Source organism: Nothobranchius furzeri, chromosome 2 (assembly GCF_043380555.1).
Source record: "Nothobranchius furzeri strain GRZ-AD chromosome 2, NfurGRZ-RIMD1, whole genome shotgun sequence".
Classification (NCBI taxonomy): Eukaryota; Metazoa; Chordata; class Actinopteri; order Cyprinodontiformes; family Nothobranchiidae; genus Nothobranchius; species Nothobranchius furzeri.
In genome coordinates, this window is record NC_091742.1 from 13,665,997 (window position 1) to 13,691,700 (window position 25,704).

Consider the following 25,704-nt stretch of genomic DNA (forward strand, 5'->3'; position numbering starts at 1 on the left):
TAGCAGTAGTAATGACCCATCTGGACACTCATGAATATGCATGTACTTTGAAAACTGTTGTACAGATTAGCTGTAACATCTTTTACAATTAGCTCTGAATGTGAAACGCACCTTTTTCCGTTGGACCCAAAGACCCATTCGGATCTTGTCACCCAGTAACGTCTATATTTATGGTTGATGTTTATAATTCTTTGTTTGGATTTAAGTTTTGAGTTTTGAACCTATTATAATATTCAATAATTTACCTGCTCAACACAAATATTATAAGAAAGCTCCTGCTCCTGTGCATAAGTCGATCTGAAGTAATGAGCTGAGATATCCTTGTTTACATTTTCGTTTGTTCCACTCCGGTACAGTAGGTGGCAACGTGCCCTTTTGTGTCGCTGTTCTTCCGGTTAGCTTGTAGCAACACATATGGTAAAGAAACACTGGCGGGGTGAGGCTGACGACGTTAAAACAGGATATTCACAATAGCCGAAGGAATGAACGACAACATCGCTGCAGCACAGCTGGTTTGGTACGTCCCAGACGTGTTACTTTGTGGTGATGATGTCATCAGAAGTCTGCTTCCACAGTCTGCCAGTATCAGCTCGGCTGATCCATTCACATGCAGGTGCAGTCGCTTTCCTATTGCGTTATCTGGTTGCTTCAGCTCGATTAGAACCAGTTTGCCTTCAGCCAGACTAACGCGTTTACATGCATTCAAAACAACCGGCGTCCGTCTTGTTTAGGGTGACGGTTCGATTTCTGATGCTTATGTAAACACACTGACTTTCATATGTGATGTTACTCCCTTTTCCTGTGCAGCTCAGCAAAATTCTTGAAACGTAAAAGCATAAAATATATATTAATGCAGACATGGGCTGCTGTTTTACTGCTGAGTTAATAAATTAGACGTGACAGAACGAACGGGTCTTTGACGTTTTACTATAAGGAAAATAAACCTTTTGTATGAATTTGATTCTGAAACATGAACGGTCCTAAAATCAGCAACTATTTACATCCCAAATGCTTCTCACTGACAGCACTAAAAACACAGCCTTTCTTCCTCTTTGTGTTGCCTTATTTGCAATTATTTCACCACTTTTAGCAACTTTAAGGTTTTCCACAAGCAACCTTTTAAATCCTGATCGTTTCTTTAGAAGTGCTTTAAAGCTTTGTAGTGATTTTGTAAAACTTTAGCTGCGATTGACCCCAAAACACACCCCTAACAGTCACTATCAAAGACAACAGGAATAACTCTACTTTTAGCTTTTATTGCCAGTAGAAGATGTTTAACAGGAAGCTGGAAAATACAGACAAGAAGGTTGTTGTTGAATCCGTACGATATTTAGGAAATGAATGCTTAGCGTTTTTTCTGCAGAGGAAAAAGAGTTCAAGTTCTGTTCAACTCATTACTGGCAACATGGATTTACTGTAAGATGCATGTGTCTGATAATGTGTGTGTTGACACAAGTTGGCAGTAAGGGAGTGGTGTTAAGAGGAGGTGTGTGTGTGTGTGTGTGTAAAGTCATTCAGACGTTTGCAAATGCAAGCTGAGGAATGTTCTGTGATTGAAAAATCTTCTCTTAAAGCAGTAAAGTGAAAATTTAAACAAGGACATGTTTTTCTTCTTTGCTGAGCCAAAGCAAAACACTCCAGACGGAGCTGAGTGGAAGTTTGTGTTGAAAGCATGCTCTGTTTGAGTCCAGTACACCTTACGCGACCTACAGAGGCAGGAAAAGAGCCGTAACGCTCAGCAGTGTGAGGTATGTAGGTGAGGTAAGGGATAAAAGAAGGCAGAGCACACTGCAGCTGATGATATGATGCTAATCTCATCAGGAATTGCAAAACAAGCCCAGAGTGTTTGCACTAAAAACACATAACTCTGATTGAACTTCTAAGTCACTTTTAGGAAAGAAAAATATCAGAAGTCTGATTGACGTGGTTCGTTTTCTGATTTAAACTGGTGTCTGCGTTCTAAATCTTGGCTGTAGAAGCCATTTGGTTTGGTTGTATAAAAACTTGTGTCCTTTAGTTTCTGCTCCTGGCAAACGGTTTGCCTCCATGCAACTAAAACTAAGATACAACGGGTTCCCCTCGGATAATAAACCACCAGAAACAGAACCGCTGTCTTCCTTCAACATGCTCGTGCACATCCCAGATCAAAAGTGTTGGAAGGTAAATAAAACGTCAGCTGTCCAACAGCATTTTCCTTAAGTTGTGTGTTCTGGTTTAGACGTGCACCAACGTGCACTTCCATAAACACAAGTGATGCACACTTTGCTCTTTTAAACCATGCAGAGAGAACCACCTGACAGCAAGATGTAAAGTGACACACCCTGTAGGAGACAAGTGGTCATGGATGCTCCCACAAACATAAACAGAGACAAATCACAGCATTTTCACATCAGCATGAGTTGGTATGAGAAGAAGTTTGTGTTGAAAAAACAATCATGCTTACACTGAACTGCCCCTGCACGTCCTCTAGCATGGTTACAGGGGATTAGCTGTGACAAAGGACTTAATTGAACTGAATTAGAGTTAACAGAATCGCACAAGAAGAGGCTGACTGACGCTGAAAGGAATGTGATCCAGTGTCCCTCTGAGGAAGTGAGTCAAAGCCAGCCATGCAGCCGGCAGCCAAAGACAGTTGCTTAGTTTGATATTAACTTGTTTCTCCTCTGGCGGCGTCTGTCACCTCTTGGTATGCCTCTGTAGCTGGAGCTGAGATCAGCGGGGTATCTGTCATTCTGCTCTCCATCAGAGCCGCCGCAGCCCGCTCTAGGTCACAGGTAGTAGAACTGCAACCGCTAACGGGATGCAAACAGATTTATGTTGGTGCTGCTTGGCGATAATGCTTGAAGGTGGCTTCTTCTCTCAGCTTTTCTTTGTAGTTTTTCTTTGACTCTAAAACTCACTTTTTTTCCTCTTTGATCTCTCCAAGTATTCAGAAATAAGTTAAATGTTCTCAGAGTTCTTTGACTTTTGATCCTAAAGGAGCAATATGTAAGAATTCTACAGCGAAATAATCACAAAACAGTTTAATGTTGGAATGAAGGTAACATCGAAACAGATTCCTTCTCAGCCGGCAGAGGGGTGGTCAGCTTTTCTCCTTTCATTATAACCGTAGAGGGACGTATATTTGTTTTTGATCTGTAAGCCCGTGAGGTTGTTGGGTCTGGGCCGAGCTAACGCATTTGTAATTCCACACTGGCAGGCAAAAAGCTCCAGAGTTGTTTAAAGAACTGAAGCCAGCAAACATGAGCAACCCAGAAGTAATTTCTTGTACTCCTAGGAAGCCACGGCATCTTTTTTTTTTACTCTGAGATTGGGTGAAGCGTCCTAGAGGCTAACATTGAGCTAACAATGCTAAAGGTTTATTAGAATCAAATAGTTGGCTCTGAAAGTATCTCAAACTACCTTTTAAGTTACCAACAACTAGACATCACAGTGAAATGTGTGTGTGAAGTGAGTAATGAGTCAATTGTGGAGTTATAATTCCTTTACTGAGTCGTTCAGAACTATAACAGCAAACAACTACACTTCCTGTAATGCTGGATACAAACTATGTTAATACGTGTACTAAGTGCTCCCTACCTTAAGACACCTAAGAGTGCTAGTACCAGATATGATCATGTGTGTATGACTCATCTTTGCTTGTCATCTATAATCTTCTGGCGTTCATCCCTAACCAGCAACAGCCATGAAAAGTGAGAGTAACTTTTGCTTAGAAAAATGGGCCGCAGTAACCGCATTTCACCACAGGATGTCAGTCTTCATTCTTACATACTGCACCTTTAAAGACTTGATGTGTGATAGTTTAGATTTTATTAGTACTGTGTAAATCTAGCAGTGGTTCTATAAGAAAATACAACTTTACACCTTTTGTGTGCCTTATAGTTCCACCTAGTGACTGCCAGTGATCTGTCCATTCGGATGAGGCCCCCTCCCTATTTTTTTTTTTTTTTTTTTTTGCTTTTTACGGCAGTCAAACTCCAGGTTTCCTTCACTGGATCAGCCATATTCTCAGGCTGAATAGCCTTGTGGAGAGGAGTCTACATTTGGTTCTCAAGGAGAAGCTCAACAGGAAACTCAAAAAGCTTCATGTTGGGTTTTAGCTTTGGTTTTAGCTCTATTTGTTTTGAACTGAGAGTCTGCAGTGGATAAATGTTGGATGTTTCACTTGGTTGGAGTCAACACAGTGGCTGAATGGAATGACTGGGAGGAGGCAAAAAGGACACCGCTCCTTCATTACCTAGCGGGGACTTCAATCAGACAGTATTATGGCTTTTCTTAGCCACGTTTCTCCCAGACATTGTATTAACACAAGCTGTGCATCACTACTGGGTCAATGAATCAGATCGCTCATAGTAACCACAGTGCTGTTCCTAGCAGCCGTATCACCAGTGTCATCAGTTCAGCGGGTTGTCAGGGACAAGCGGCGTCTCTCTGCATTAGGGCGGACTTCCTCTTTAGGTGGAGCCAGAGGTGGCCATCTCGCACATGTTTGTCCTGAAGCTGTGGTGATGGGCTCAGATGATCAGCTCCAGGCTCTGTTGGTTGAGTCAGAGGTGATCCTGGCTGGCCTTGAGTGATGACTGTTGGAGCTCAGACTCCTGGTGGGCTCTTTAATGAGCTCAGACAAACACACACTCACAGAAATAAAGCAAACAGGAAATGTCCTCTGGAAGAAAAGATTTTGTGTTAAAATTAATGTTTTTGAGTCTTTGAGCCACATATTTGTTTCTGTAGCATCATCTAAATCAAATGTTTCTCTTTTTTTGCAGGGAGCTGCACTTTTGATGAGGGCTTTTCTCAGTGTGATTACCAACAAGATCCATATGACGACTTTGACTGGACGCACATCAACACCCAAGAAGTGCCATATGTCTCACCAGACCTGCCACAAGGTGAGGCTCAACTTCCTCCTTCCTGCTCACCAATTTTCACCTCAATAAAAGAAAAACAACTCAGTGCATGTGTGCTAAAGGTCTTCTGGACTTACGTTTGGTGTCTTTGGGGCTTTGTGACGGAGAAGGAATTCATTTTTTATTGTGATTATAAACTCATCAACCATTTCTCAACTTTGAGGCCAGTGCTTGATCCCTTGAAGGCGACTGACGGTGCAATAGAACTTGAATTGGATTATTTTACCTCGTATTAGTATTTTCATATTAGTACGAAGTTTTGGGTATTTCTTCCCATACTTCCAATGACTTTCCTCTCTTCGGCTCTCCTCTAACCCCCTCTTTAATCAGTTGTTTTTTTTTTACTTGGTGATGATGATGAAGGGGAAATTAAATCTTTCTGCCTTAGGGCTGAGTGTCTAATTAACAGAATATGAGGTCATTAATCAACGGCAGCCAACAGCCAAGGTTGCCCACTTTACAGTGTTAAAAGGAAAATGTTGTAGTAACTGGCTGTGAAATGTTCAAATAATAACCTGCTTATGACTAAAAACATAAAATGCAGGTTGGACTTTGTTTCCTTTGCTTCTTTCCATCAACGAACTTCTCTTTCCACTTATCTACTCTCGTTGCCAGCGTTCACCTCCTCTTCTTCTCTGTTATGGCAGATTATGATGATGTTACCATGACAATGAGACGTTGTTCTTTATCTCTTCCACTCCTCATCGTGACAGCCCACCTTTGCTGACATTTAGAGAGCATCTTGTTTTGTAGACCAGCACGTGTGGACATGCATCTATTTAAGTGTGCAGTGGTACTAATCCAAAGTCTTGCTATAAATACCAAGAGGTGTCACTGCGCAGCAAGGCCAGAGTGTCCACTTCGACAAGGTTGAGCTCTTTGCCCAGGGGACCAAAGGTATAACTTGGATTAACATAGAAGTATGATTTATAAAGGCGAGTGGGATGAGCAGGGTTCAGGGATGGAAGAGCAGGTTAATGGTTTGGAGATGCTGGTTTCTGAAGGGTAGGTTCAGAGTCTTGCCTAAAGGTAGGAGATCATGAACTGACATTTGATGTGTTAATAATCTCAGCAGCGCTTAGCTGGGTTCTCTATGCTGGAGGAGTTGGAGGAAATGAGTGAGGGATTGGGATAAGAGGCCTTGCCCATGGACACATTGGTAATGTTTATGTTTGAACTGTTTGCTGTGGTTTCCTAGAGGCTACGGTGTAATTTAGAACAGCTGCACCAAGCCTTTTTGAAAACAAAGGGATTTTAACTTCTATTATTATGGAGGATTTGTTCACAGTTTCTGGCGTCTAAAAGACCTTTGGAAGAAACTTTATTATGATGATTAGTTCAGGGATGCTGCCAAAGGTAATGCGAGAAGAAAAGGATTTATCTGCTCGGCGCTTTACTCGGATTTTTCTCAGACTACTCAACAATTAATCTTCTGTTCTTTGTAACCCACATTCAATTGTCCTAATCACCGTTTGTACTTCAGGCGATGTCGAGTGTGTGTGAATGCTTTGGCAGTTTTTGTAATAGACATAAAATTCATCTCTGAACTCTCACTGGGGGGTGGATGTTGGCACCGTCCACCGTGGCAGGGCTGGGACGCTGCGCTGGCAGTGAGCATCGCGCTAGTTGAACATTTATGGGCCGGGGCTCAGTGGACTAAAGCAGATACTCTTGACTCATAATGTTGTCTGCCAGTAATACTCTAAACCTATTTGGCATGCCATTCCCACATGCTCCCCCCTCATTTTGAACTGCTTTCTCTCTAATAGGAGAGCAGAGAAAAGACACAAACTGTGGAGCCAGTGAATGTTTTAATAATGATTGAATAATAATAGATGCATCAGCAAAGGCTTAAAAATAACATTAAAGCCTAGCTCTATTACAGTATCCTAGCAAAACCTGAATCACAAGCTTCATTTGAATGTTTTCTGTTAAAGTGGCACCAAAGTAAGAAAGAATTGTGATGCACTGAGACTTTTGTGTCAAACTAGTTTAGATTTTCGTCACTTTATAACATTGTTAGAATTGTAAACAAAAAAGTCTATTCCTTTTGTTATACCCTGTTTTCCCTGTTTATTGTTATATTTTATTTAAGTTTGATTAGATTTTTTTTATGTTTCCACATGCGTCATTGTTTGTCCCTCTATTCTCAATACCAAAGAATACCATACCATACCACACACCCCACCATACTGTACCTTATTGTATCACATAACACCATAATGTACCTTATCTTACCACACAACTACACCATACTATACCTTATCATACCACATAATACCATACTGTACCTTTAGTCGTACCACATAACACCATAATGTACCTTATCATACCACACTACACCATACTGTACTACTATACCATATTGTACCACACTACACCATGCTGTACCACTATTCTGTATCGTACCACACCACGCTACGCCAAACTGTACCATATCGTACCATACCACACTACACCAAACTGTACTACAATACCGTATCGTACCACACTACACCATACTGTACTACTATACTGTATCATACCACATAGCGCCATACTGTACGTTATCGTACCACATAACACCATAATGTACCTTATCATACCACACTACACCATACTGTACTACTAAACCGTATTGTACCACACTACACCAAGCTGTACCACTATTCTGTATCGTACCATACCACACTACACCAAACTGTACTACTATACCGTATCGTACCACACTACACCATACTGTACTACTATACTGTATCATACCACGTAGCACCATACTGTACGTTATCGTACCACATAACACCATAATGTACCTTATCGTACCACACTACACCATAATGTACCTTATCATACCACACTACACCGTAATGTACTACTATACTGTATCGTACCACCTAACACCATACCTGTACCTTATCGTACCATACCACACTACACCATACTGTACCGTATCGTACCATTCCATACCGTACTATACCTTATCGTACCATACCACTCTACACCATACTGTACCGTATCGCACCATAACATACCATTCCATACTACTATTCTGTATTGTACCATACTATAGTATACCTTACTGTACGATATTGTACCATACCACACCATACTGTACCGTATCGTACCATAACGTACCATAATGTAAAGTATTTTACCATACCATACCATATCATACGACTATACTGCATCATACCATACTGTACATTATTGTACCATACCACACTACACTATACTGTACCGTATCATACCATACTATACTGTACCTTATCCTACCATACCACACTACACCATACTGTACCGTTTCGTACCATACCATACTGTAAAGTATTTTACCGTACCATACCATATGACTATACTGCATCATACTATACCGTACATTATTGTACCATACCACACCACACCGTAAAAAATCGTATCGTGCCGTAACATACCATACCACACCATTTTATTCATGAAGCACCTTCAGGTTACATCAAAGTTAAAAATAAGTTCTGTCTATTAAAACCACACAGTAAAACCAGTTAAATTGTATACAAAATACATACAAACCACATCATACTACATTAAAAGTCAAAGAATGAAAGTGGGTAGGTGTGTAAAGTTTTAAAAGGTCTAAAGGTGATTAGGTGCAGAGCCACTAAGCTATTAAAAAACTATTAAGATAATTTTTAAATTAAAATGCACCGGCAACCAGTGGAGGGAAGCCAAGAATGGTGAGATATGGACCTTTAAGTCCCCGTCAGAAACCATGCAGCAGCATTCTGCACCAGCTGGAGGTGACCAACTGCAGCCAGGGAGATCTTAAACAGTAAGACGATACAAAATAAGTAAAAGTAAAATGGCTGTACAATTTCAGAAGCAGGTCCATCTGAACTTCCAGGTTTGAAGAGACTTCCAAAAGGATGCCAGAGAGGACAGTTCGCTCTTGGATATCTCCTCAGGAACTTTGTATACTGCATGTATAGTCTCTTGTTTTATTGTTGTTCTTTATGACATCGTTGTTGTAATCTGTGGCTGCTATAGAACGACATTCTGTTGGCCTTTTTGTTTAGACTGATGAGTTACGGCGACGTTTTTGCATTTGGATTCTAATTCAGCCGTACTTTTTAACAAGGAAGAGATCAACATCTTTATAGGGTTTAAAAGGAATCAGAAATTATCTATTAGGTTGTGGTTCTTTTTTTGCATTCTATGTTTAAATGATTGTCACCTCAAGATCCTAAAAATAAAACATCTCTGTCAGCTTTTTTCCCACCTGCCACCTGTAATTGTTTAGCCATAGAGTACGGCCCTCTGCCCACCACACTGCTGTTGTCTCCGTGTGACACATTTGGGTCTTAAGACTGTCTCTGCAGTATTTTTAGCCTCATCGGTATATTGTGTCATCATTCTATTAGCAGCCATTTTAGACTTCGGCAGATCAAAGACATCAGCCATTTTGGAACTTAGCAGCCTGAAGGTATCGGATGTTTTTGGCATCATGAAGGATGCTCGCATGGCATGGATCCTGTATTAGTTTCATGTGCTGTCACTCATTTATTACGTGTCAGGTTGACATTGTTCTGACTCTATAGGCTCATTTTGAGCCAGTTAAACATTTGAATCATTTTCTGAAAAATATTTTAGGAGTAAATTAGTTGTTGTTGAACCTGTCTTCCAGTTAATCTATTTCCTGGTTTATTTTTGATACAAGGCAGAGTAATGGCTTGCTGGAGTGCCAGAGGTAATGTTTGCAGTGTTGTGTGTGTTGTGACATATCTGGGTCTCTAACTGATAGAAGTATTTTTAGCTGGCACATCATCTTGGCAGCCATCTTAATGGCACTTTTCTCATGTCACCATTTTAGTATCGGTGCCAAATATGAAGAAATAAGAGTGACATCCATCACGTGCTCATTTTAGGGCGGAGGCAGATCACGCGTGTTGTTGGTCACATTCTCAGCCAGGAAGTTTGGGCTGTTCTAATAATGGCAGCGGTAGAAGAGTGTCTGCTTTTGTTTGTGCAGAAATAGGCAGAAGTGTGGCGGTAATGATGACGGTGAGGTGTGTGTGTGTGTCTATAACTGTGCGTTTGTGTTAAAAAGGCTATAGTGTTCCGCTTTTTTCTAAAAGGGAGTATTTTCTCTCAGTAGATTAAACAATGACGATAATCACCATTGTCCCACAGCCTATTGTGCAGGACGTATTCAATAAGGTGCACAATGCAACTATAATACAACTGTTTTTGTTACCGTTTGGGTATTTTGTTATAGCATTTCTCTTTTTGTGTGCAATTTAATTACACTTTAATTGTAGTAAAGTTAATTATGTCCTTTTGTGTTCCTTTTTTGCTTTTCTGTGTAAAAACTACCAGTTTATTTATGCTTGTGAAAAGTCAGCTAATATCTTGGTGGCTTTAAAAATGTAAAATGTTTGATCACTAAATCCCTCAAAAGCCTCAGATGTTGAATGACAGCACCTTGGGGTGTTCAAGGACTCGAAGGCTCTATATCTAATGCAGGCCAGTTTGATGTCTTGAAGCAGGAGAATAACTCTAATTTGGCATCGGGGCCTAGAGTTGCTCGTTTGGTGCAGTGGTCTCCAAAGTTGGGTCAGGATTATATGCTGGTGAAGGCTCATCCAGATCATGGTAATCCAAAAGGGTTCAGATGAAGGCAACTGGACGTCTTTGGTTTCTTGAAGAGCTTTGTCAATTCTAACTGGAATATGGGAGAGTCAAGCTTATAAGCTGTAGGTGTCTATTGCTTTTTAACCAGCAGAAACTACCTATGAATACCCCTCCTCCCTGCCTCCTGATGAGTCATCAGAGTTGTTGGCCTCTATTGTGAGGGAATCATTGTTCTGGTTCAATATGGGTCAGGAACGATTAGGTCATGAAACATAAAGTGAGGTTTTGCTTTGATCTTCACTAATTATTTACATGTTTTTTTTACACATTCTAATGTTGTAATGTGTACAAATGAGTCGGGTAGAAATAATTTATAAAAGTGTTTAGTTTTAGTGGGAATGATGATGTGCTTCAACTACTATTAGACAGAGTAGCAATACTCTGCTTTTGTTATCTTGTGGGACAAATCTGAAATGGTTGGAAATCACAGGTCTAGTGTTTTCATGCTCCAGCTAATGTGAAATTATGGGATTAAAAAACAAACTTCAGCAGAAAAGGTTGGCCTTTCTTATTTTTTAGAGCAGCAGCATCTGGTTGAGGTCTCAGCTGATTACTAGAACATCTGGATGGGCAGACGCTCTGTACACCCAGATTAGGTATAATTTCTGTGCTCCGTTTTCCAGAGCCAGCCGTTGGAGGTAAAGTGTACTGCAACGCTCTGAACAGCTACCAATAATCAGTGAGGTGCATTTATTCTTAATGCTCCTGGTTTTTTGGGAACAAATAACCAAACCAACCAACTTGAGAAGAAAGAACGGTCACAGCCAACCCAAGTTTCAGCACATCTGTCCTTTGTGTGTCTGGATGAGACCAATATTTATACAAGATAAATGGAAGGGAATGCAGGCATGAAAGGAAAGAATGTTCTTTTTAGATTTCTTTATCTAGGTGATGTATAGTTTGATAAAATGTTTTCTGTGGAACAAACGAAGAGAAAGCGGTAGATCATATAGGTACATGTAACACAAGCTGTGGGCAAACAGCCCACTCTTGGCAAGAACAGTCATTATTCTGACTGTGTCTACACACTAACTACCTCCTCAGAGGGCTCCAGCTCTGCTTTTGGTGCATGAGCATAAACAACTAGGCCAATTCTTCATTTAGAGTCACAAATCCACATGAACTTTTTTAGGATTATTTCTTTTGTTTGCCTCTGCTCTCAGGTTCCTACATGTTTGTGGACGTCTCCCAGTACGACGTTGGAGAGAGGACCCGCTTTCAGCTGCCGGTCATGAAGGAGAACGACACTCACTGTATCGACTTCAACTATCTCCTCAGCAGCCCCGACGGCTCCAGCCCAGGCACCCTCAACGTCCTGGTGAAGGTGATGATCACCAAACCCGAAACGTGGATGAAAAATGGAGTGCTTTGTTTGTTGCAACACTTTGAGGATTCGTGCCTTCAGATCTGGCCTATTTTCAACCACAGACAGCCCGGGGTTTCGACCAGCTGAATGTGATTTTATAACAAATAGAAAATCAAGACCAAATGTAAACCTTAGCCTGAAGGCTACGTTTTATAACCAGTAATGCATTCATTTGGAAGAGTCAGTTTGTTTGTTGTAGTGGGCAAAAAATCAAAGTGTCAGTTGAAACCAGAACCGGATATATGGAAACATGATCTCTTGTTTTGTGAAACACGACCACATGTACAGCAGTTAACACACCACAGAGTGTTGAAAATTCCCTCTCTTCCATTATATATGAAGATCAAGTTCACTCAGGACACGTTTTTTATTATTTTTGAATAAAAATAGTCTTCCACCCACATTTCCTGCATTAGCCGCCAATGGAATGCAGATCAGGAAATGCTTCCATTAGAAAAGCCTGACAGATCTACGTCACGTTGAAAATTAGCAATCATGGACTCACCCATCTTGGCTCACGACGGGGAAGGCTGTTGTTGGTTTAGCATCCAGAAAACAGCGGAGAACGTCTCGGCTAGTAGAAGCTAACATTAGCGTTAGCAGGTCCACCACACAGCACAACTCCTCCAGGCTTGTGCTATTTGTGGGGATAAAACATCAACGTTGCAGAGCAAACAGAATCGGTGGTAGAGTCGTGTTGCTGTTAGCCAATCAGAGGAGAGATGTCCAGACTCTAAATCCTGTCGTCTTCTGTTCATCTCTCCTCTGACTGACTTCTAGTTCCTGAAACAGGATCACCAGAGATCGACTCACAAGGCATTCATTTATACCACAGACCACTGCAGATGTGTTGGAAAAATAGTCTTGAACAAAATTTTAAAATAAGAGCAATCAGGCTGATGGTAATAGTGGAGTTTTGTGTCCAAAATGTCGTCATCATATATTGATAGATGAATCAGAATAAGTACATGTGCATCTTTTAAAATGGTTAGTCTGCTTAGATTAGAGGATGTTAACACATCTTTCTATTTTGATGTGGTATTTTAATTCAAAGGGAAACATTTACAAGATTTTCATGTTCAGATTTTATTGTAACTGCTTCATTTCAATCCCCCCTTCCCCACATAGGTGAACAAGGGTCCACTGGCACACCCCATATGGAACGTGACGACCCACACGGGTAAACTCAGACACAGTTATTTGCTCATCTTCGTTTATTCCAACTTCTTTTACCATTTTTGATCTTCTTTCCTTTCCTCGTGTTGACCATAATGGTTTTTTCTGCAGGTAAAGAGTGGCTAAAAGCCGAACTTGCTGTTTCCACCTTCTGGCCAAACGAATATCAGGTAAATCCCTTCACTATGAATAAAAATGGATTAATCCACAGTTATGGTAATTAATCCACCATTGGTCCCAGCCCTTTGCCAGGTTTCTTTTTTTTAATATTATTTTCTGTGCCATAGGAATTAGCCTTACGGTTGGGGCAATAGACTTCCACGTCCATACTTGTTCTATATATAAATATATGTGTGTATATATATATATATATATAAATATATGTGTGTATATATATATATATATATATAAATATATGTGTATATATATATATATATATATATATATATATATATATATATATATATACATATTTAAAAAACTATGCTCATTCAAGGATATAACTATGACTGTAGACACAGTTAGTGATCATATCCATTCATAATGTCTAACTCAGGGATTCCCAAAGTGTGGTGCGCACAGCCCCGGGGGTGCGCGAGCTGCCGCTAGGGGGTGCGCGAGGTGAAAAGTGTAATGGCTGCAGAGCTCAGAGAAGTCTGTCATATGTCACCATTAGCGTAGCCAGAAACTCATTTGTGGGTGGGCCTAAGAAAAAGTAAGTGGGCTCAATAAATGTAATTGAAAACAAGTATATTTTTGCGCGCGTGTCCTCCGCATGTGCCCTAGCTTCATAATAACAATGCGCCGAGCTTCAGCACTCTGGCCTGCGCACGCCGATATGTTCCGTATTTGATCATTTTTAACGGTGTTGGAGGAATCTGAAGGTGGCGAGTCATTCTGGCAGATTGTAATTAACACCTGTCTCATGCAGGTGTTCTGACATTGTAAACCTCACACACAGAACATTGTGGATGTAGCAAAATAAATCAAGAAATGATTCCCATTCAGGCTATTAACAGCGCGCTGAAGATCTGAAGTTCAGAGTGTGTATGTCAGAGGTCAGACGCGTTCCGGCTGAACCACGGCTCACGGGTGCACAAGTGAGCACATCTGGGCTGGGCAGAAGTAATTTTACAACATTGGTTTAAATAGCGCCAAAAACGAGACACGGTGACTGGAGCGGCTCATGGAGCTGTGCCGCGCGCGCACACACACACACACACACAAACAGACAGATTCAATAAGCGTGCACGCTGCGCAAACTCCGGCGCGCCGTCAGACTGAAGAAAGAAATGAGCGCTGCCTCCTCTGTGATAAAAACTTTTAAGAGGTTTTATAACAACATTTTTAAGTCAAGGTCAAATTGTCAAGGTCAAGGTCAATTTGTTATTCCAGTCCGCGTGGCAGCGGATCGCAGATTCAGCCACACCATAAAACAGCAATAAGTCGGTCTGAGGCAAAAGTGAACCTCATGGCTATATCGTTTCCATATTTTCCCCTGTAGACATTTGATTACTCACAATTAGGTGACCAGTTCAGGTTTACGCAGCGCAGAAGGAAGGAGAGCGCTCTGGCCGCACAGGTTAAACGTTCCTACTTTAAGAAAACCGTTAAATTGCATTGTTTATGTGCTACCTGGGCACTCTAAATATTTATTTAAAATTAAATCAAAGAAAATTGTAATGGTATTGAATGCTTATTAATTACTATTTAAAAAATGAAAGTGATGGGGAAAAAGGTCGTTCATATTTTATTTAACCCTGTCTATTTAGCTTGACGTCTGATATATATATATATATATATATATATATATATATATATATATATATATATATATATATATATATATATGTAGCCATGCCCTGATGTGGGGCTGGGGGGTGCGTCGTCATGGTCGGGACATAGAAGGGGGTGCGCGGCTAAATAAGTTTGGGAACCACTGGTCTAACTCATCGTTCAAAGCCCATCATTGACATAACAACGCCATCTTGAACATAAATGGTCTTTTTATATCCACAAGGGTCCGATAAAAGTACCCCGATAAAATAGTTGGTCTACAACAAGTCAACAATCACAATCCAACGTAAGATACCGCTAAAAACTTTCAATATGTCCTTGAGACACGTCCCTTTCTTATCATAGTATCGTAGCATCTTTATATTAGCTATAACATTTTACCTGAACTAAGAGATGAAGTGTTTCCCCTTCTGCCGAGGAGAAAGATTCAACTAAGAAGTACCGCCCGCTATCCTCACATGTAACCAGTAGCAGTGCAGTATGGTGCAGTTTGTAGGTGATTGATGCATCAAATAACCAATGAAATGTAAACAATAGCGATCTAAAACATGAGGATCCCTCATGGTGTGCTTCCTTAAGAATGGTGATTGGTATATCGCTCAGTGTTGCACGTGTCAGCCCACAAATCGTCAAAGGCCACCTGCACGAATTTATCGCCCATCGTCATTGTTCGGACTTGGGAAGATTTTATATGTTGTCCAAGCTCAGTGTTGCCATGAAAACATGAATGCAAACATGTACAGATGCTGTGAGGCAGACTGCTGATTTATTTGTGTTGACTGAGGCTCAGGAGGTGGTGATTAGGCTATAGTGTGTGTTTATGTGTAGAACAGGTCTCCCGGTTTGGCAATGACACATCTGACATAATCTTTAATGCACAAACACCTGTCACACATGTCCTGAATGTAACACAATTTCCTAAACATGTTGCAGAAACGTCTCAAAAGGTTGCGTTAGACCGAATTTGTGGACAATCGTCTGTTTCTTAATTTATGTCAATCATTTCTTATCTGCACTTGGTGGCTGTTGTTGAGAGATGACTTCAGGGTAGCATGTCACTAAATGTTCTTGTAGGCACAGACACAGATCATGCTAACCCGCACACAGCTTGGGGACCATGTAAAACAACCGTAAGGCAAAGTGTGAACACAGCCTCCAAATGGCCCATCTGGACCCCCTTCCCTGTGACTCTGGGAGGAGCTCGGCAGCCTGAAACCCGTGTGTCAACATGTTTTAATTGAACGTACTCATCCTGGTTTGCTGAGGCGCATGTAGCTTTTTTCTGACTGCGGGGCAGATTATTGGTTTTGAAGCTATGAAGCTATTTTGTCATGTTTGAACGTGTCTCTGGGTTAGCGCTTTAGCTCGACTCATAATGAGATTGGTATCTCTGGGGGAAGACTTCTCCCTCGTAGACACTGTATCCACACACACACACACACAAACACACACACACAAACACACACACACACACACACACACACACACACACACACACACACACACACACACACACACACACACACACACACACACACACACACACACACCACATACACACACACACACCACACACACCACATACACACACACACAAACACACCACACACACGCACGCATGCACACACACACACACACACACACACAGTTGTGAAAGTTTTTATTTTTAATCACAGCTAGTTTGCAGTTGTGAATAAACTTTAGTTTGTATTTGTTTTTATTTGAAGACAGGAAAAGGAAAAGTTATGTTTTTAAATTAGGATAGGTTAACATGTATAGCTGAGCCAGTTTGTATGGTTTTAATTTTTCACTTCAACATGATTTGCTTCTCATAGTTCCTTCTTATCAGGTCCAGGTCTTGTAAGGATGTTTTCTAAAGGTCACCTTCACTGAAAAAACATTTATTATTTCTGATTCTAACGGGTCACTCTGAGTGTTCAATGCAGGCTTAACATGAAAATAGTCTCCTACACCTACCCCCTGCATTAGCTTCTGATAGAAAACAGACAGTGAAACTCTAGGATTAGAAAACCTGACAGATCTACGTCACACTGTCACTAACATTCATGGACTCACCCATCTGGACTCGTGACGGGGAAGGCTGTTGTTGGTTTAGCGTCCAGTAAACAGCAGAGAACGTCTCGGTTAGTAGAAGCTAGCTGTTAGCATTAGTTACTCCTCCATACAGCAGAACTCTTCCAAGCTTGTGTTATTTGTGGCGATAAAACATCAACATTGCAGACTCTGTGGTGGAGTCATGTTGCTGTTAGCCAACCAGAGGAGAGATGTCTAGATATCAGGAAATAAGACTCCAGATCTACACGGATCTGAAACTACTTTCTTCTCTGGCTGAATTCTACGTCCACATTCTGGTGGACCAGAGCTTTTTTTCCCCCAGAGAACAATTTCCAAGGCATTCATTCCAACTAAAGACCACTGAAAATGTATTAAAAACATGAGTGCAGCTGAGCTCTAATGTAAAAAGCTTTTATCCCAAGAATAGTATCAGATTTATTTCCATGTTGTTTAATTTGCAGATATTTTTTGATAATAATGATTTTAATTTTTAACCCTATAATTATAACAGCTAAAGTGGATTTAGCGTTACTATTTTGTCAGTTATTTTATTTTAAATGCAGGTATTTGTTTAATTTTATGTGTTTTATTGAAAATTTTTAGTTCTCAAAAAAAAATCCCACTTTCAATAAAAATACAACTAAATAAAAATAATTCATTTATTAGCTTATGGCATGCTAATAAGTTAAATTTGCAGCAAATTGCAGTGTTTCTGTTTAGATTTAGCTTCGTATTTGCAGCCTTACTTTGATTTGCGGTTCTGTTGCTGAAATTTTCTTTTTTTAGCTTCGTCTTTCCAGCGTTTCATCACTGGAATATTTATTATGTTTATCTTTGGTTATTATTTACTCATATACATCTGCACCTGAAACCATATTTACATTCATAAGAACACAAACCATAAGAAGAGGAGGAAAAAGTCTCCTCCCTGCAGACACATTTTTGATTCAGCGCCCGTACATGCATACATCAAAGTGATATATGCAACTGGATGATAAGAGGATGTATGCGTTTGCTGAGCTCTACTCTGGAGTGATGACATGTCAGTCCTTCGCCTTCAGCGGTTAGAGTAGCTTTGCCTGTGTGAGAACTTGTAAACATGTGCTATCAATAATCTCGCCGCGCGATGATGACATCATTCAGCCTGGAAACATCTGACACCAGTGTGATCGGGGTGACCAACATCCAATCTATTTTGAGGCAAAAATAATGAGTGTTAATGATGAAATACCTAATTTATTGGTATCCTAAAGGTTACAATAAATTATGACTTGGCTCTAAGCTGCTGTGTCCCCCGGGCATCCTGGAATTTATTTCAGTTACACACCCTGGAATAGAAGATCATTATCAGAGCAGTAGATGTGAAAAGGGATTCGTCTGACTGATGAGAAACATGATGTTCTTTTGATTTCACTCCAAAACAAAAGATTTGGCTTCAAAATTCATTTCAGCTCATTTAGATCACAGTGAAAAATCATTCCAGTCGTTAAAATCCAAACTGTAACCAGAACATATTTTTTTATGTTGCAGCAGCTAAATAACAAGTGCAGTTATTGTTTTATGCAGGTATGAAAACAGCATTACTATTTATTTGGGTTGGGATTCGATTAAAGAAATTTATCTGATTAACTAGAGGCTTTGTAATTAATTAACCTCAATTAATCACATTTTAATTGTTCAAGAAAATTTCCCCCGAAAACATTTTATTTTTAAATATTGAGGCAGAGAATCAATAAACAGACATGGATAGTATTATTGTAAACTCAAGTTATTTTAATGAAAAAAAATAAAGCTTTTATTTTGTATTTCAGTTCAAAACAAGGAAAAAAACTCATTTGATCGTAGTTTATGTTTGTAAAAAAGGTTTGCATGGTTGTAGCCATGGTTCTGATGCTGTTTAGAGGTGCAGATTAATCATATTTATTGATATTTAGGGCAACATGGGGCCCCTACCAAAGGGGTAAATCTGTTAATTTTATTAATGCGTTATTTTTTAATTAATTAATCATAATTAACATGTTAAATTCCCATCCCTAATAACAATAGTCAAAAATGATGCAAATATCAGTAAATGTGCATTAAAATGTGGTTAATGTGCACAGAAATCTCACTTCATTCTGTCACGATGGTCGACTGGGTACGGGAGTTGAACTCGGTAAGGATGTTTGACGTCTGGATTATTCGGTAGAGAACTCTGATCAGGGGTTTCAATGAAACGATGACTGAGTGAAGAGCCGGTGCGGCGTCTTCCATATATAGGCTTGGGTGTGACTGGGAGAATGCCGGGAGTTCCCGCGAGGAGCTTGCTGGGAAATGTGGTCCAAGATGGAGGCCGGTTAGCTGGGAGAGGCCGGTTTGGGGGCTTGGGTTCTGACAGGACCCCCCGGTCCAGGGACGGCTCCAGAAGTCCCAGGGCGACCTCGGCGGTCCCAGAAGTCAGAGACAAGGGCAGGGTCCAAGATGGAGCGGGCCGGCTCCCAGGAGCGTTCCTCAGGGCCGTAGTCCGCCCAATCGACCAGATACTGCCAGCCCCGTCCCCTGCGGCGAGCGTCCAGGATGCGCCGGACGGTGTAGATGGGCTCACCGTCGAGGAAGCGGGCAGGCGGAGGCGCCGGAGCCGGAGGCGGAAGGAGGGAGGATTCCACGTAGGGCTTGAGCCGGGAGATATGGAAGGTGGGATGGATGCGGAGACTCGCAGGCAGCCGCAGCCGGTACGTGACCGGGTTGATGACCCTTTGCACGGGGTAAGGCCCAAGGAACCGGGGAGCGAGCTTCCTGGACCCGGCACGGACACAGAGGTCTGCCGTGGACACCCAGACCTTATCCCCTGGAGCATATGAGGGACCAGGACGGTGTCGGCGGAGGTGTTGGTGAGAGTAACGGGCGTTAGCTCGGGTTATGGAGGCCCGCGCCTTTATCCAGGCGTTCCTGCAGCGCCTCACCAGGGATTGAGCGGCCGGCACCGCAACTTCGGGTTCCTGGTGGGCAAAGACCGGGGGCTGGTAGCCATAGAAGACTTCGAACGGGGACATCAGAGTGGCTGAGGAGGTGTGGAGATTGTGGGATAACTCAGCCCAGAGGAGGTACTTAGGCCACTGCGAGGGTTGGGCCGAGACAAAGCAGCGGAGGTACCGACCCAGTTGTTGGTTTGCCCGCTCCGTTTGGCCGTTGGTCTGCGGGTGATAGCCCGAAGATAGGCTGACTGATGCTCCCAACAGATGACAAAAAGCCCTCCAGAACCGGGCCGTGAACTGGGGACCACGATCCGAGACCACGTCGACAGGAAATCCATGGAGACGCACCACATTCTCCAGGAACAACTCAGCTGTGCGTCGGGCCGAGGGGAGGCCCGGAAGGGCGATGAAGTGAACAGCCTTAGAAAACCGGTCAGTGACCGTCATGATGGTATTAAGGTCGTTGACTGGTGGGAGCCCTGTGACGAAGTCCAACCCCACATGGGACCAGGGGCGGCTGGGTACCGGAAGAGGTCTGAGGGTACCAACCGAGGCCTGGTTGGATGTCTTGGAGCGGGCGCAGACGTCACAGGCACTCGTATAGTCCTTTACATCTCTCTCCATACGTGGCCACCAGAGAGCTCGTTTGCGGAATCTAAGAGTCCGTGAGAAGCCCGCGTGGCCAGACAGGCGTGATGAGTGGGCCCAGGACAATGCCTCGCTGCGACAGGCCGTGGGGACGTAGAGCCGACCCGCGGGGGTCTCTGGAGGTGCTGGATCGTCTCGGAGGGCGTTTTGGATAGCCTCCTCCAGTGGCCACCTCAGGTGGGCCAAGAAACGGTGCTCGGGGAGGATAGGTGCCGGCTCGGACGTGGGCGTTGGATGTGTGAACTGGCGGGAAAGGGCGTCCGCCTTCTGGTTCTTTGTCCCTGGGCGGTAGGCGAGATGGAATTCATAGGGCTCAAAGAAGAGGGCCCAGCGGGCCTGGCGAGGATTGAGCTGCTTGGCTGATCTGATGTGGGTCAGGTTCTGGTGGTCCGTCCAGATGGTGAACGGCTGAGTGGTGCCCAGTAGCCACTGCCTCCATTCCTCCAATGCCCACTTTATGGCCAGCAGCTCGCGATCCCCTACGCCGTACTTCTGCTGGGTGGTGGAAAACTTCCTGGAGAAGTAGGCGCAGGGATGGAGCCTGTCGTCGGGCCCGGCTTGGGACAAGATGGCACCGGCGCCAACATCCGAGGCGTCGACCTCGACCACAAAGGGGACTGCATGATCCGGATGGCGGAGGATAGGAGCCGACGTGAAACGGGCGACTAGGTGTTGGAAGGCCCGAACGGCGTCAGGAGTCAGCCGGAACGGTTGGCTCGGAGGGCTTGGTCGGGTGAGAGAAGTGAGAGGTGCCACAATGGTACTAAAGTCCTTAATAAAACGGCGGTAAAAGTTGCAGAAACCCAGAAAACTCTGCAGTTGTTTCAGGCTCGTCGGGAGGGGCCAGTCTCTCACCGCCTAAACTTTCTGAGGGTCCATGGTTAGTCCTTTATCTGAAATCATGTAGCCCAGGAATGATACGGACCGCTGGTGGAAGGAGCACTTCTCGGGCTTACAGAACAGGTTATTGTCCAGGAGCCGGGTTAGAACAGCGCGAACATGGTGGAGGTGTTCGGCCTCGGACTTGGAGTAGATCAGGATGTCATCCAGGTAGGCAAACACCCACCGTCCCAACATGTCGCGGAGGACATCGTTTATGAGGCGTTGAAAAACGGCGGGGCTATTGCACAGCCCGAAGGGCATTACCTGGTACTCCCAGTGACCGGTGGGTGTGATGAAAGCGGTCTTCCACTCATCTCCAGCTTTAATACGGACCAGATTGTAGGCGCTCCGGAGGTCCAGCTTGGTGAAGATCCGCGCCTGGGAGATGGCGTCCAGGGCAGATGTGAGGAGCGGCAGAGGATGACGGTCTTTGACTGTGATTTTGTTCAGACCTCGGTAATCGATACAGGGGCGGAGATCACCCTCCTTTTTCCTGACAAAGAAGAAGCCTGCGGCACCCGGGGAGGAGGAAGGTCGAATGAAACCCTGCTGGAGGGCCTGGTCAATATATTCCTCCATGGCTCTGGACTCGGCGGGAGAGAGAGAAAAAAGGCGCCCCCGGGGTGGACTGGTTCCTGGTTGCAGCTTGATTTCCATGTCGTACGGGCGGTGAGGCGGCAGTGTGGTGGCGCGCCGCTTGTCGAACACCGCAGCCAGGTCCCGGTAGGGCAGTGGCAGATTGGGCGGTGTTTGGCCAGTGTCACCGTCCGGGCGGTCTGGCATGGATGTAGGAGGAGAGAGGTGGGCCTGGCACTGGGTCCCCCATTCCAAAATGCGGCCCTGGGACCAGGAAATCCGGGGGTCGTGGAGACGGAGCCAGGGAAATCCCAGGATTAGAGGAGAGGAGGGAGCACATATGATCAGGAACTGGAGGGTCTCTCGGTGGCCTTGGACAATCATCTGGAGTGGCTGGGTTCGGTTTTGGATCGGATAGGGTTGGAGGGGCCTACCGTCCACCGAGGTCACAGGCACAACTCTCTCCAAGGGGGTCATGGGGATCCGTAGGCGCTTAGCCAGATCCATGTCCATAAAATTGTCAGCGGCCCCCGAGTCCAACAGTGCGTGCATCTGAAGTGAGGTCTCACCATGAAGGAGGGTAACATGAAGAAGGAGTCGATTTGAAGAGGCGGGGGCTGAAGGTGACCCAGGCTGAGCGACCCCGATACTCAGTGGGTTCCTTCGTTTCCCAAACGTAATGGACAGTTCAGGCGTCTGTGGTGGGAGGAGCCACAATAGGCACAGAGACCCTCGCGCCACCGTCGCTGTCTCTCCTCTGGAGGAAGGTGGCCTGATTGCATGGGCTCATCAGTAGAAGCGGGTCCGGGAGCAGGCGTGGGGGAACGAGGAAGAGGGCCAGGTGCCCTGGATGGGCGAGTGAAGGGCTTGGGCCGAACCAGAACCCGCTGATCCATGCGCAGCGCCAAATCGACCACTTCATCCAGGGTCTGGGGCAGTTCCTTTCCCGCCATCTCATCACGGATGTAGGTCGCCAGTCCCTCCAAGAAGACGGCTCGGAGGGCAGAGTCATCCCACCGCAGCTTGGCGGAGATGGTGCGGAACTCCGACGCATAAGCGCACACCGTGCGCTCCCGCTGGCGGAGCTTTAGGAGTTGTGTTTCTGCTCCCACGTCGCTGCTGGGTGGAACAAAAGTCTTTCTGAGGGCGGACACAAAAGCAGCATAGTCATTGCAAGCCGGTGATTTGGAATTATAAAGCGCAGCAGCCCACTCAGCCGCGCGTCCGGAGAGCAGGGAGGTGAGATGCGCCACCCGAGAGCGCGCAGTGGGGAAGCGCCCTGGCTGGCACTCAAACTGCATGTCGAGGGTGGCGAGTAGACCGTCTGGGCTCCCCGTCTCTCCGTTCCACCTCTCTGGGAGACTAAAGTGCAGCCCCTCTGTTGGTGGAGCGAGGGCTTGCTGCTGGAGAGCATGGAGGGCTGTGGATAATTGTAGGATGAGATCGGTCTGGGAGTTTTGTTTGGTGTGGAGCCGATCGATCAGGGCGTGGAGCTGAATGAGTTCATTTTCCATTTGCTCCGTTTTTCTTTTCATGCGCTCGAACTCCGCTGGATCTACGGACTCAGTCATCCTGTCACGATGGTCGACTGGGTACGGGAGTTGAACTCGGTAAGGATGTTTGACGTCTGGATTATTCGGTAGAGAACTCTGATCAGGGGTTTCAATGAAACGATGACTGAGTGAAGAGCCGGTGCGGCGTCTTCCATATATAGGCTTGGGTGTGACTGGGAGAATGCCAGGAGTTCCCGCGAGGAGCTTGCTGGGAAATGTGGTCCAAGATGGAGGCCGGTTAGCTGGGAGAGGCCGGTTTGGGGGCTTGGGTTCTGACACATTCTGCATAATTCTATTTTGTGAAACTCCATAAGAATGAATACATATGTATTAGACAGCCAACTCTCTTGGCTCTGCCCTTAAAGTAGTCTAAAAAAGGACTATAAAAATACCCCCATCACCCATTATCCAGTGAAGAATGGCAAATCGTGGTGGGGAGGAGAAGAGGAGTTTATCACAGGGAGCGTAAAATTTTGATCAAGTCAGAAAGTTTTATTGGACGACTTATCCTCCAAGATCAGAAACAAATGAAAAACATTGAAGCGGAACATTAAAACAAACCACATTTTAGTTTTATTTAGTAAGATTGCTGCATATTTGTTGAGTTAGAGGCTAGAGTGGATGTACAGACACGGTGCTTTCTCAGGACCACATCTTCATGTGCATGTGCACGTGAATGCTGCCATGCACAAGCGCTATTTATGCATGAAAGTCCAGGACTCGGCTGTTTCTAAACCCGGAAGAGCCAATTATTCCTTTTATTCTTTTGTTTTCTAACCTCAGATGCTAGAAAAGAAGAATTAGCTCTGGTATCAAAACAAATCTAAAGCGTTTTGATGCTGCAGGCAGAGCGGTTGGCTGGCTGGCCGTCAGGCAGATGGAGATGAAGGGATTGAAATTTAGCTGCAGCTTTTTCAGTGAGCTACAAGTGAAAGATGATAGGCGGGATGAGATGGATTGGATGGGAGGAAGAGTGAAGGGAGGAGGGGGTGTGACAAGCAGAAGATGAGAAGCTCTAGGTAAACAGTTCATGGCAGGGTTCTTTACAGCTGATGAATGACAACAACTGCTCACCCCTTTCCTCCTTTCTCCCTCTCCTCCTCCTCCTCCTCGTTACGGGGCTCCTCTCTGAGTAAACTGTGTTGGAACAGCCAGAGGAAGGCAGAAATTACAGTTAAAAGAGTAGAAACTGATGTTGATGGATGCAGACGGACAGCTTGTCCTACCAGGAGGAGGAAGAATGGATGTTTTCTGATTTTTGAATGATGAAGTGGAGCGAACCTGTTGCAGCTGCTGCTCTATGACATGAATAATTCCAGGCTGTGATTGGTTCTTTTCCTTGGTGCCGTTGCACCGACACTCGTCAGATTAACTCGTGATATTATTTCACTCATGCTGTCAAAGTGACACTGGCTGCAATAAGAATCGGTCCATCAGAGGAGTGAACATCCATTCAGCGCAGTAATCAGCTGAACGCGGCGTAGCTGCAGCAGAAAACAACATGCTGTGATCTTTAACCACACCTTGGTGGTTTTCTGGCTGCTTTCTGAGGCAGAAAGTTTTATTCTAACAATTTTATCAAAATATTTTAAAATATTCCATCCAACCCTGTAGCTTTTAATTATTTTAGTAAAACATTTAGGTGTATGTTTTATCCACACATTGTGCATGATTTAATGTATGAAAATAACACTGTAAATTGTCTTTATTTGTAGTTTTTAGCAATAATGGTGTATGCACAATATATAATTTAATTATATTAAATTTTATACAAATAATGGTAACATTTGCAAGAAATTTCTAATGTAGACCCCTTGTATTATAAATAACTATAGTAAATTTTCAAAATAAAATTAACTCCTCGGACCAATTTATTTGAAATTGATTTATTTTTAGAAGTTGTTTTTATTTTTCTGTGTGCCGGTCATGAGAGGTTTATTACCAGGCCAGAGTTTATTATTTAATTCTGATGATGCAAAACTAAATATTGTTTTGATTGCAGTTGCAAAATAGAAAGAGAAGAAACATTTGGACTAAAATGTTGCTACAACCTCAGCTAGATTATCCTGGTTAAAGTTAATCTGTGTTTTGTGGGATCAAAGCTGTGACCAAATGCCCAA

The 25,704-nt window shown here is 43.6% G+C and overlaps 1 protein-coding gene across 20 annotated transcripts in view; it reads left to right on the forward strand.

Moving 5' to 3' along the window:
• LOC107377831 (protein tyrosine phosphatase receptor type K) overlaps nucleotides 1-25,704 on the forward strand; it is a 148,950-nt gene that overhangs the window by 54,313 nt on the left and 68,933 nt on the right. For all 20 annotated transcript variants that reach the window (XM_015947708.3, XM_015947711.3, XM_015947710.3 and 17 more), the window contains 4 exons: nucleotides 4,770-4,892; nucleotides 11,720-11,880; nucleotides 13,051-13,102; nucleotides 13,210-13,268. In XM_015947708.3, coding sequence (XP_015803194.1) covers nucleotides 4,770-4,892; nucleotides 11,720-11,880; nucleotides 13,051-13,102; nucleotides 13,210-13,268 — 395 coding nt within the window. The remainder of the gene's footprint in view (nucleotides 1-4,769; nucleotides 4,893-11,719; nucleotides 11,881-13,050; nucleotides 13,103-13,209; nucleotides 13,269-25,704) is intronic.